At 43.6% G+C, this 12,354-nt stretch overlaps 1 protein-coding gene across 1 annotated transcript in view; it reads right to left on the bottom strand.

Moving 5' to 3' along the window:
* The window catches only part of LOC142140610 (piwi-like protein 1), a 228,542-nt gene that overhangs the window by 85,207 nt on the left and 130,981 nt on the right, over nucleotides 1-12,354 (bottom strand). The window contains 4 exon segments of the mRNA XM_075198311.1: nucleotides 1,513-1,593; nucleotides 2,138-2,259; nucleotides 2,350-2,561; nucleotides 4,911-5,036. Of these exon segments, the coding sequence (XP_075054412.1) occupies nucleotides 1,513-1,593; nucleotides 2,138-2,259; nucleotides 2,350-2,561; nucleotides 4,911-5,036 (541 nt within the window).

Genomic DNA, 12,354 nt, shown 5'->3' on the forward strand with positions numbered 1-12,354 from the left:
TTGATTCAGATGAAGCAACCATCGATCTGTTTCAATCGAGTAAAATCCCTCCTGATCCAATTTTGCAGTCATATTTCTCCCTGGATTCACAACTATCCTTCATTTTAATTAATGGTCGTAACCATGGATACTATTTCCAGCTAAAAATTTGTCTAACCCTTTCTTAAACATATCTATTGAATGTGCCATCACATCTTCCCTGGCAGTGATTCCATACCTTGACTGCCTTCTCCTCTAACCCTAGGAGGTGCCGTGTGTCCTGTGTATGGTCCTTGGGGTAAAACGTTCCCATGAAAGTTCTCTGTATTAACCCTTAATGTATTTGTACATAGTAATCATATCTCCCCTTAGACGCCTCTTTACTAAAGTAAACATGCCTAAACTGGCCAACCTTTCCTCATATCTTAATGACTCCATACCCTTTATCAATTTTGTCGCCCTTCTCTGAACCCTTTCTAGTTCCAAAAAAAAAAAAAGACATTTTTAAGAGAGTTGTGCCCCGAAATGTATTCTACAAATCGTTGGCAAGACCTCTTCTTGAATATAGTGGCAGGCTGTCTTCCCGTACATCTATGCTCATTTTTATGCATGCAAATTCTTTATTGGCCCTTGTAGCTGCTGCTTGACATTGAGCACTATTACCAAGTCTGTCTATGAACGCTTTTAGATTCCCCTAAATTTGTCCCATTTGATTTATAGATTGTGTACTTGTTTTTGATCCCCAAGTATATAACCTTACATTGATATATATTAATTGTAATCTTCCATCTGGCAACCCAATCCGCCAGTTTATTCAAATCCCTCTGCAAAATAATGAAATCAGAGCTAGTGTTTCTGCAAAGTTTGGCATCATCTGCAAAAATGGAAACTTTGCTCTCTAAACCCTCACCAAGGTCATTAGTAAGTAAATTAAAAAGGAGTGGCCCCAGCATGGAAGTTTGAGATACACCACTTAAAACTTTATAACAATTACAAAATGTTCATTTTATCACAACTACTGCCTATTCTCCAACCAGTTTTCGATCCAAGTACAAATGTTGTTTCCTAGACCCAGCTCCCTCATTTTTGCCAGCTTCAGAAACCCAGCAGGCACTTTACTAAAACTGTATATATCAGCAGGCTGCAGCGGTGTACAGAGGGAAGTACAGAGCGAAATTTAAAGTGCCCAAACTCCAGCTGAGCCTCTATTCCCCAGTGTTTTAGCGTCTCCCATAGATATGAAAAAAAGAAATATTTAATAACTGCATCCATCTGGTATTTAGCAACCCTGACTAAGCAGAATGTAAGAATTGTTTCTGGAGACTAATTATATACATGACAGTATAGAAGACTCCTCATTAAAGCAGATGTTCACATGAATAATTTTTAAGCATTACAGTTTACGGCTCCATGAAATTGAACATTCTTACATTGTGCCATGAAATTGGCCACTGAATGTAAAAAGATAACTATGGCTCCTTGTTAGAATTTCTGCAACAAACCATTTTCAAAAGCTTTCTTTTATTAAAATACCGGTGAGCTCTGACTTCTGTTGCATCATTTGGGTTGTAGTAGTTGCGACCAATCTGCTTCATGTTCATTATCTTTAGAATCCTAAGCACATAAAAATAAAATGGAGGTCAACTAACTATTGTTCTAGGTAATGGACAAGGTCAGGTCATGGAATAGGAAGCTCACCGAGGTTATAACATGCTCAGCATAGATGTGCATCTATTTAAAAAGAGGAAGCAGCCATTTTGTGGGCTGAAGCAATTTTTCAGAAAACGTGGCCTTTCAGTGCAAAAGGAACCAGTATCACCGTGGCAGGTACCATTTTATGTTGTTAATTAGATAACAAGGACATCAGTCCAAAATAATTCTCACACCGATTGCTTCAGCATATAGCATGGACAATTCCTCAATCATTCTGTTGTATTTTCATAACGACTGATTCAGCTCACAATATGGCTGCCCTTACTGTGCACTAGACACTTGGTACACTATTCAGTTTAAATTTCAGGTTTATAATATTAAACAGGATCTGACAGCTACAAAAGGATATTCCTATTGGGCTTCACAAAGATAAAATGGTGATGAGGCCAACATAACAGAACACTACTACTTAATGGAGAAGCATTAATAAAAGCCATTGTCAGACCTCCGGAAAATGATGTTGTAGAACTGAAAGCACGTCGGTGATGTAGGCGGTAACTCATTAGTTAGAGTAATTGTCACCTTCACATTCTCTCCATTTCGGGTTTGACTAAACACCTCAGTAACCTTCAATTAGAAATATAAAAATATCAAGGACCAATTCAGTTCAGACAACCTTTAAGACACATTTCTATCTCCGTTATCTTGGTACCTTACCTTATTTAGTCTTTTTGGTAAAAATAATATGGTGCCATCAAAAGCATGTGCTTTACCAATGGTTTCTTCATGCTGGTATAGTAAAGCCGTCCTCAAACGTCTGGAATCCATTGGAGGATTATAGTCAATGTGGTACTGGTACAAGACCCACTGTGGCCGGGACACCAGTTTAATGTGGTTGGTGACTAGCTGAATTGAGTTCCCAGAAGCTCCTGTCATTAAAATCATTTAACAATGAAAAATGAATCAGTGATCACTTTCATCCTGCCCAGTAAATGCACAGCTCATGAGTCCTCCTTTTCCCCAGAGATTTTTCAATGGAAAATTGTACCCAGAAAAAGGAATAAACATTTTCTAACTGTCCCCCACCCAAGAAGGAAGAATTGACTAATCATCATCTCTCATAGGTATGCCATTATCCAAAGTTCATAAAAAGGAACACCATTTGTGGCTGGATCACTTATAAAACTTATTGTATGAATTTATTTATCAGAAATAGTGCAGGGTGCTTATTTATATATTTACAGATGTACTGGACTTGTTCTATCGCATTTTATATAGGAAATGCATTCCTTTCGGAGGTATGTCTGATGCACTAAGACAGTGTTGGCTAACCTGTGACTCTCCAGGTGCTGTGAAACTACAAGTCAAAGCATGCTTAGCCAATATATAGCAGCTTATTGCTGGAAGGGTATGCTGGGACTTGTAGTTTCACAACACCTGGAGTGTCACAGGTTAGCCAACACTGCACTAAGCATTTGTTTGAGAAGTCTGTTGTGCAGCATTGAGAGGAAATCCTCATTAAGACGAAGTCTATTCATGTTCGTAACCAACATGTACTTTTTAGTCTAAATGCAGCACAGGAGTTTTACTGGTGTTCCCGAGTGGCCTTTTGTCCAGAGGGTTAAAACTTGTCTGAACATTGTGAACTGCACGTGATGTAGAATATCACAGATAAGTATAAATTTTGTTAAGTATAAATTGCATTTAAATCCATGTTTGGGGAAACATATTGCATCCTGATACTGAAAATTAACTCAGGCTTCTTGGGGCCAGCAAAGAGTTCAGGGTGCTGGCTTACCCACTACTAGGCTGTGTCCAAAACTGTATAAAGAGCTCTGGTTTGTACTGAAATGTATCATTGTTTCATCTGACTTTCTGATCACTGGTACCTTCAACCAGTGTGAACTGTCCTTGTCAGGACACCTGAGCTAAATAAACCACTTGCTTCAAGACTTGCTTGACAACTTCTTCCCTGCCATAATTTCCTAGGACCTACAGATTAGACCTGATTCTAATCCGTTTCTGGCTGTTCCGAGGTTTGAACCCAGCATTCAGTACCACCGCTCTGCCCGCTTCTCAGCAGCTCTGGCCAGTGTAATAGGCAAGGTTGAATCCAATCCACAGCAACCCTGATCTATAGAAAGAGGTCAGGGGTAACAGCCCAGGTGCATCAGCTAGGGGGTAAACTAGCAGCGACCGTTACCCAGAAGGAACGCGGTTCTGGATGCCATAATGTCCAGTGGTGGCATTACTTAAGCCCCTCCTACTGCGGTTAGAGGGCACAACTGGGATAAAGTGAATGGTTTCAAAGTGAGCCCAGCCGGTTCCCAGCATTAACAGACAGGGTGGCATAGGTGGTCTATCCTGTCACACCATTATATACTGATCTAGTGTAGCAATTTATATCTTTACAAGACACCACAAAACTGTTAAATGTGGATCTGGGTTCAAATCCAGGTTAGCCTCGTGTGGCTCTAGACCAGTGATGAGCAACCCAATATACTTCCTTCAAGGGCCACATATACTGTCTCCAACTGGTCCACACTTTAACAAACCCCCCCCCCCTCAAAAACAAAGATTGACACACCCAGATCACTCATCCCAAAATGCCCCCACATGTACTCCGAACTCTCCCAGATGTCACACAGTGTGCAGAGGTGGTCACACGATGAGAAAGCCAGCTACACCCAGTCTTATTCTCTGCTCCCGCTCTGGCTTATTCTATACAAGCAGAGGGCTGGGGCTGCAAGTGATGGCTCAGCAGGTTGCCTGATGCCCACCACTGCTGTAGAACATTTGAAAAACTAAACGAGATTTACAGTGCTACAAACATTATTACAGTAATGTCTAACTGCATGCATTACGTAGTAATCATGCAGGGTAAAGCACACACTTTGATTAAGCAGCTATGTATGTTAGGTCTTCTAAATTAAAAGCAGCAGACTAAATGGTTTAACCTATGCTGTGTCTCCAAGCTACACTACTCTGCTAACAGTGTTAGCTATTAGCTAATCCTGAAAATGATTGAAGAGGTTTCATCCATAAAATCAACAGCAGCTCTGATAAATTCTTTGGACAGATTTATAACAATTATACAAGGACACCTCTATATATTTCTGTAAGGTAAACAGTGATTATAAGAATACATACAGTGCATAAAATGTTACATTTATCACATCAGTAAACAAAAAAAACAAACACCAGCATATCTATTTTATACATAAAACTTTATTCATAACTAGAGTAAATCAAGAGATTATAGGCAACACTGTACTTACCAGTTTTGGACACTTTGACATGTTCTATTGTTTGTCGGGTGTTTACACCAAAGTCGTGGAAATCCCGCCTACGACCTCCCCGCTCCCCAAGCGAAATCTCTTGAAATCCAGCTGAGATCTGAAGAACTGAATTATAAAAGCAACTCTTCAATCAACATAAGTTAATGTTGCAGGGGTTGAGAAACTTATGGACTACATATAGAAATGGTGGCTTTATTGGCTGCTTTATGCTAATAGACATACATTAAGAAAACCAGTGAAGAGGTTTAATCCATGTAAGAAAAAAAAAATCCCTTTATTAGTTTGCAGTCTAATAATGTCCTTCCTCACGGAGCAGTCCGGAAAACCCTCACATATCAGTTGGCCCATCCCACAAAGAGCAAGTAAAGTAATCACCATCAAGATCACTGAGCTAAGGAAACGTTAAAAAGGGAATTTCCACACAATTTTGAAGATGAAATTTAAAATCTTTATTTTCTCTTTCATCTTATGGTGGGCACTGGACCTCAGGGATAAGAGAGGAGTTTTGGTACTTTCAAAAAAAAAAAAAAACCCTCCTCCTCTTTCTATACCTCCACACTGCATGATAAAAAATTCCAGTGCCTACAGGAATAGGACTCGCCTCAGACCTGCTTTGGGGTTTTTAAAGTTTAAATGTACATTCTTTTTACGCTCATGGACTCTATTGTAAAATATTCTCAGCTTCTGCTCCTCCCTTCTTTATAACCCACAGTCTTCAGGAACTTTATGGTTTTGTTTTATTTACAGGACAGGTGCCTTGTTGCTAGGATGGCCTGTTTTTCTTAAACATATTAATTTTTCCCCCGATCATCACTTGAATTTCCCAGTGCGCTGGTTTTGCAGTAAAGTGGAGCAGACAGCCTGGCCGTTTGCAAAGAAGGAACAGGCTGAGGAAGCACTGTTTCTTGTGTCTCCTCTTCCCGCCTTGGGGTCGATCCCATGTGGTGGTCTCGACACTACCAACACAGGAAGTGACCAGGAATACTTTGCTACCACGAAACTCTCGTAAAAGAAGCAGTACTAGTCCCCGTACTAGGTGAGGAGTGGGAAAGGGGGATTTAGGGCTGAAGGAGACAAAACAGACTTTTGGAGGGGAAGGGGGTTGTGCAGTTTCCTGGTAAGACCTTTAGTGTGAAATCTGTAGCCCAGTCAGGAGAGACAGAACAGAACCAGCAGCAGCTCCTGCACCTTCCACTAGTGCAAACCCACAATTGCTGGGTGGTTTTTCTTCAGCTGCAATCGGTTGCTTAAGGGCTTCTGGTGTGTAATTTGTCAAATAGATTTTTCTTTGTCTTTTATACAGGTTCACTTTCTCTATACTATTTACTCTGCCTTTTAGGCTTCCTTTTTTCTACTTCTGTTATGTCTGAAAAACTGAATACTTCCAGATCTAAAACTAGGGGACTTTTTCCACTTGTCTGACAGGTCAAACTGAATTGGCCAGCAGACGAGAGGCATAGATGCCTTATGCACAAACTGCGAGGCCAGCTAAAACACATGCCCACAGGATCCAAATCTGATTTTATTGAAGCAGCTTGGGCTAAAACCCTCGCTCAGTCCATTGCAATGTTCACACAGCTTGTCAAGAGTGCTCAGGCGGTGAGTGACTATAACCATTCTTCCACCTATTTAGCTAAACCTGCAGCATCTGACCCATGCATCCAAGTGTGCTTGGACAGAGGTCATTGGGTACAGCAATGATGCCCCCCCAAGACAAACCAGTGTGAACAACAATACCATGCCTAGTCAGTGCAGAATCTAGTGAGTGCCCTAATCACCAGAGTTCTAAAGAAATCCTCACCACTGACTTCATGCAAGTGTCAAAAATTGGTCCTCGTTCCATCCGAAGAAGGGCCTGACTTGGAGTCAGGTCCTTTGGCTGCTAGGCTAATTGGAGTCAGAATGTCAGCTTTAGTGATCTTGAATTGCCATACCCTCTTGTCTTAAAGCTTGTGAGATAGAGTTCTAGAAGATCTAGTCCAATTCCAGCCCAAATGGAAAATGACTAAAAATAAAGGCAAAGATAATAAGATTTTTACTCACTGTAAAATCCATTTCTCTGACTCCATTGGGGGACACTGCGAGACATTGGGGTATAGTAGGGGGCTCAGGAGTCTTGTCACTTTAGCTGCCAAGTCTTTAGACTGCTCCCCTGCTATGCCCCTCCTCTCCAGAGAGATCCTCAGTTTTGAATAACCAAGAGTGAACGTAAAGGAGGTAATATAACCTGGATTATTAATTTAAATTATAAAGAACCATAACCAAAGTTCACACACACATACAGAGCAAGGGAGGGTGCGCAGTGTCCCCCAATGGAGTCAGAGAAATGGATTTTACGGTGAGTAAAAATCTTATTTTCTCTTTCCTGCCATTGGGGGACACTGCGAGACATTGGGGATATACCAAAGCTTCCTCAAGGGTGGGAATGCTCTGGACCAGCTGCACGCATAATCCTGCAACCAAAGCTTGCATCAGCCGATGCAAAGCCTTGAAATCTATAAAATTTAGTGAATGTGTGGACGGAAGACCAAGTCGCCGCTCTACACAACTGTTCCGCCGACGCCCTGTGTCTAGCCGCCCAGGAGGCACCCACTGCCCTAGTAGAATGTGCCCTTAAGTTCTGCGGAATGGCTAAAGAAGCTGAAATGTAAGCCTCACGAATCGTGGACGTGATCCACCGGGCAATTGACTGCTTTGAAGCAGGCCAGCCTCTAATTGGCGTCGTATAAAATAGAAAGATCTCTGATCTTTCTGACCTGAGATGTACGGTCTACATAACTCTGTAGAGCTTGTACCACATCCAAGTACTGCATAGACCCTTCTCAAGAGTCTCTTTGGTTGGAACGCAGGGACAACAATTTCCTGATTTAGGTGGAACCTGGAAACCACCTTAGGAACAAAAGATGGCTTGGTACGAAGGACCACCCTATCAGCATGAAAAATAAGAAAGGGAGGGTCACAGCGAAGCACCCCGAGCTCAGACACTCTACGAGCTGAAGCTATAGCCAGCAAAAATATCGTCTTCCACGTAAGATACCGTAAGTCAATAGACTCTAAAGGTTCAAACGGAGGCCTAGAAAGAGCACGAAGAACCAGATTGAGGTCCCAGGGCTCGACAGGATGGCAAAAAAGAGGTTGTATACGTAATACCCCCTGTAAAAATGTCTTGATGTCTTATTAATCAGCAATCTTTTTCTGAAAGTAGACAGAAAGGGCGGATATCTGACCCTTGAGGGAACCCAGACGTAAACCTTTCTGAACACCTTCCTGAAGAAAATCCAGAACGTGGGAAATCTTAAATCTTGGAAGAATGAAATCCCTTAGACTCGCAGCACACAATATATGCCTTCCATCCTCTGTAATATATGGCAGACGAAGGCGGCTTTCTGGCCCTAATCATGGTGGTTATAACATCCTGAGAGAAACCCTTAGCTTTAAGTATTGGGGTTTCAATAGCCAGGCCGTCAAAGTCAGCTGATCTAAACCTTGGTAAAGGAATGGACCCTGAACCAGAAGATCTGCCTGAATGGGAAGCCGGAATGGAGGAGCCCCTGCTAATAATAGTAGATCTGAGAACCACGCTCTGCGTGGCCAAAATGGAGCTATTAGAATAGCAGGAACTCTCTCCCTCTTCACCTTCTTTAGCACCCGCGCAATCATTGAAATGGGCAGGAAAATGTACACCATCCGGTATTGCCAAGGGGCCGACGTGGCATCGACTATTCCCGCTGCTGGGTCTCGAGCTCTTGCGCCGTAGCGCAGAACCTGATGGTTCAGACTGGACGCCATCAGGTCTATTTCGGGACGGCCCCAACGCTCCACCAGTAGGGAGAATACCTGACTGTTTAGAGCCCATTCCCCGGGATGAAGAGTATGTCTGCTGAGGAAGTCTGCTTCCCAATTCCTCACCCCCGGAATGTGAATGGCTGAAATCTTGGGGACCTGATGTTCTGCCCACGCTAATATGCGTCTGGCCTCTCGCATGGCAGTCGCGCTGCGAGTGCCCCCTGATGATGTATGTACGCTACCGTGGTGGCGTTGTCGGACTGAATCTGAAGAAGTTTTCCTCTTAGAAATTCCTGGGCTCCTATCAGAGTATTGTACACTGCTCTGAGCTCTAGAATATTTATCGGAAGAATGGATTCCTGAGGGGACCAGAGACCCTGAAGCCTCAAGGTTCCTGTTACTCCCCCCCCCACCCCAACAGACTGGCGTCTGTTGTGACTAGAATCCAAGACCAGGTCTGTAAGGATTGGCCTCTCTCCAAGTTGGATTGGGACGTCCACCTAGACAAGAGATAGCCTTGTGGGCGTGGACAGACAAACAATCTGTTTGTCTAACTTCTTCTGAGACCCTGACCACTTTCGCAAGATCTCTGCCTGAAGTGGACGGGAGTGAAACTGCGCAAAAGGAACTGCTTCGAATACAGAGACCATTGTCCCCAGAAGCTTCATGCAACTGAGTACCAAGACTCTCTTTTTCAATAGCATGGCCCTGGTCCTTTTCTGCAGAGCTAAGACTTTTTCTGCTGGCACTAGCGATGACTTGGGTAAATTCAACACCCAGCCGTGACTCTGAAGAAACTGCATAACAATCTGAATCTGTTGGGATAGAAGAATCGCAGACGGTGCCTTCAACAAGAGGTCGTCTAGATAAGGGATAATTGTTATACCCTTCTGGCACAAAAGACTTGCCATGACTGCCATGATCTTGGTAAAGACTCTGGGGGCGGTAGCCAGGCCGAATGGGAAAGCCCTGAACTGAAAATGCGCCTCTCCTACTGCGAACCGAAGGAGAATCTGGTGTCCCTCCCAAATCGGTACATGCAGGTAGGAACCTTGATGTCCAACGATGCCAAAAACTCCCCTTTTTCTATCCCTGCTATCACAGAGCGAAGGGATTCCATTGAACCCTGCACTACACCTGTATAAGGAAGAAAATAAAAACCTATAATTAAACGGGTATAGGCAGGAGCCTATACCCCATTGACCCAACTCCAAGTCACTTCAAAAAAAACTGAGGATCTCTCTGGAGAGGAGAGGCATAGCAGGGGAGGAGTCTAAAGACTTAGCAGTTAAAGTGACAAGACTCCCGAGCCCACTACTATACTGCAATGTCTCGCAGTGTCCCCCAATGGCAAGAAAGAGAAAGTAAGCCAAAAGAGGAAGAATTCCTTCCTACTAGTCAATTTACCTAAAGATCGGGGGTCTTCCTTTTTGTATCCCTAGCAAGTGAAAAAGCTAGGCACCAAATCTCTGCTCCTTGGGGAGATCACTCGAAGGAAAACAGTATTGGTCTGCAAAGAAAACTGGCGACCTAGCTTTCAAACAGTCTGTATAATATCTACCCATCAGGCCTTGACTGTTGTGGGAGCCTGTCTGCTTTTATTTTACTCAAGATCAGTTGTTCAATTTCACTTGATAATGGGGCAAGTTGTATCGTAAGGTATTTCAGAGATCTCCTCAGGTCTTCACCAAGATATTTATTCACAACCAGTTTCCCCTCAGATGAATAGTAACATGCCTTGCAAGACTGTTCACAATCTCCAAACCAGGGCATTATGATTATGTTTACAGTGGAACAGGGTTTTATTCAAAACAGCTATTGATCCCAAAGTCAACAAGTTTGCGTGTCTGGTAACCATGGAAGTCAAAGATAAATACCTACATGTTCCAGTTTGGGAAGGCCACCAATGCTTCTTAGTCCTTCCTTTTAGCAACTGACCCATGTGTTCACAAAGGTCATGGCCAAAACATTGAAGAAATTACTCCTTATTTGGACAATTTTTTGGTTAAGGCAGACTTCTCAACTACTTCAGGAATTCTCTAAAAACCTGTCATGTAGAGCACTACGGTCAAAACTGGCATTTGCCGACACAAAGAAATTGAATTGGTAAAATTTTGTAAGGTATGGGCAGAGGACCAACTGGCTGCTCTGCATAACTGGTTCGCTGAGGCCCCATTACGTGCAACCCAAGACGCGCCAACGGAACAGGTAGAATGGGCAACAATACGATCTGACACAGGTCGGTTAACATTAATATAATGCCTGTTTAATAGTCAACGTAATCCATCTAGCAATAGATGGCTTGAAGGCCGGCCATCCCCATTTTGAGAACAAAAGGGGGCCTCTATTTCCCCGTGAGGCCCCCCTGTGAGCCACATACCACCCGCTCAAGCACTTATCTTTTTCTGTTCTCCTGTCACTGTAGTCCTTCTGCGGTGCTCAGTAATTTCCTTACCGAGGCGATCTTGTGAGAGCGAGACTCATAGCGCTAGATTTACTAAACTGCGGGTTTGAAGAAGTAGAGATGTTGCCTATAGCAGCCAATCAGATTCTAGCTTTCATTTTGTAGAATGCACTAAATAAATGATAGCTAGAATATGATTGGTTGCTATAGGCAACATCCCCACTTTTTCAAACCTGCCGTTTAGTAAATATACCCCATAGTCTCACTCTCACAAGATCTCCTCAGTAAGGAGATTATGGAGTGCCGTGGAAGGACTACAGTGACAGGCTCAGCAGCATTGATCGGGCCGGGGACGCCCGCGGCCCGATCATTAATGCCGCTGAGCACTTTCAAGGGCCCCCTGGATACCCGAGGCCCCTGGTAAATCCGGCCCTGGCCATGGCTCTGTCGGACTGCAGAAGGACCAGTTGGCCCTGCAGGATGGACTGGGCGCCCTGTCAGGCCTTTAACATGGCTTTAAGTTCCAATATGTTGATGGGGAGAGAGGTCTACTGAGTGGACCAGAGCCCCTGAAGTTGCAAATGAAGGACCACAGCCCCCCCCCCATACCCGAAGGCTGGCGCCTGTGGATACTAAGATCCAAGACCATGGGGCAAACGATCTGCCTACTAGCAAATTGTCCTGGGCTATCCACCATCTGAGATATTGTCCCGCCTGTGGTGACAAGCGAATCAACTGGCGCTCTACCTTCTGATGAGATCTTGACCACTTTAAGAGGTTCCATTGGAAACAACAAGAGTGAATTCAACTACAAGGGAGAGTCTCGAAAGTAGACACCATCTTTCCTAGTAAACACATGCAGAAGAGGACCAACGGTCTGCGGCAGGACAAAACTCAAAATTGCAGAGTTCCACGAGGATCGCGATTTGTCCTCTGAAGGGAATACCTTCTGTTTGTTGGTATCCATTATCAGTCCCAGAAAAGTCATTCTCTGGCAAGGGGTTAAATGGGATTTGGACAGATTTAGGAGTCACCCATGCATCTTCAGGATCCTGATGGTGAGCTGTAGATGCTGGTCGAGCAGGTGAGCAGAGAGCCTTGATTAGTAGATTGTCCAGGTAAGGCACTATTTGCACACCTCTAATGAAGACAAGCTGCCATAACCGCCATTATTTTTGTAAACACCCTTGGTGCTGTTGCAAGGCTGAATGGGAGAGCTCTGAACTGGTAGTG

This window comes from Mixophyes fleayi, chromosome 2 (genome assembly GCF_038048845.1).
Source record: "Mixophyes fleayi isolate aMixFle1 chromosome 2, aMixFle1.hap1, whole genome shotgun sequence".
Taxonomy (NCBI): domain Eukaryota; kingdom Metazoa; phylum Chordata; class Amphibia; order Anura; family Limnodynastidae; genus Mixophyes; species Mixophyes fleayi.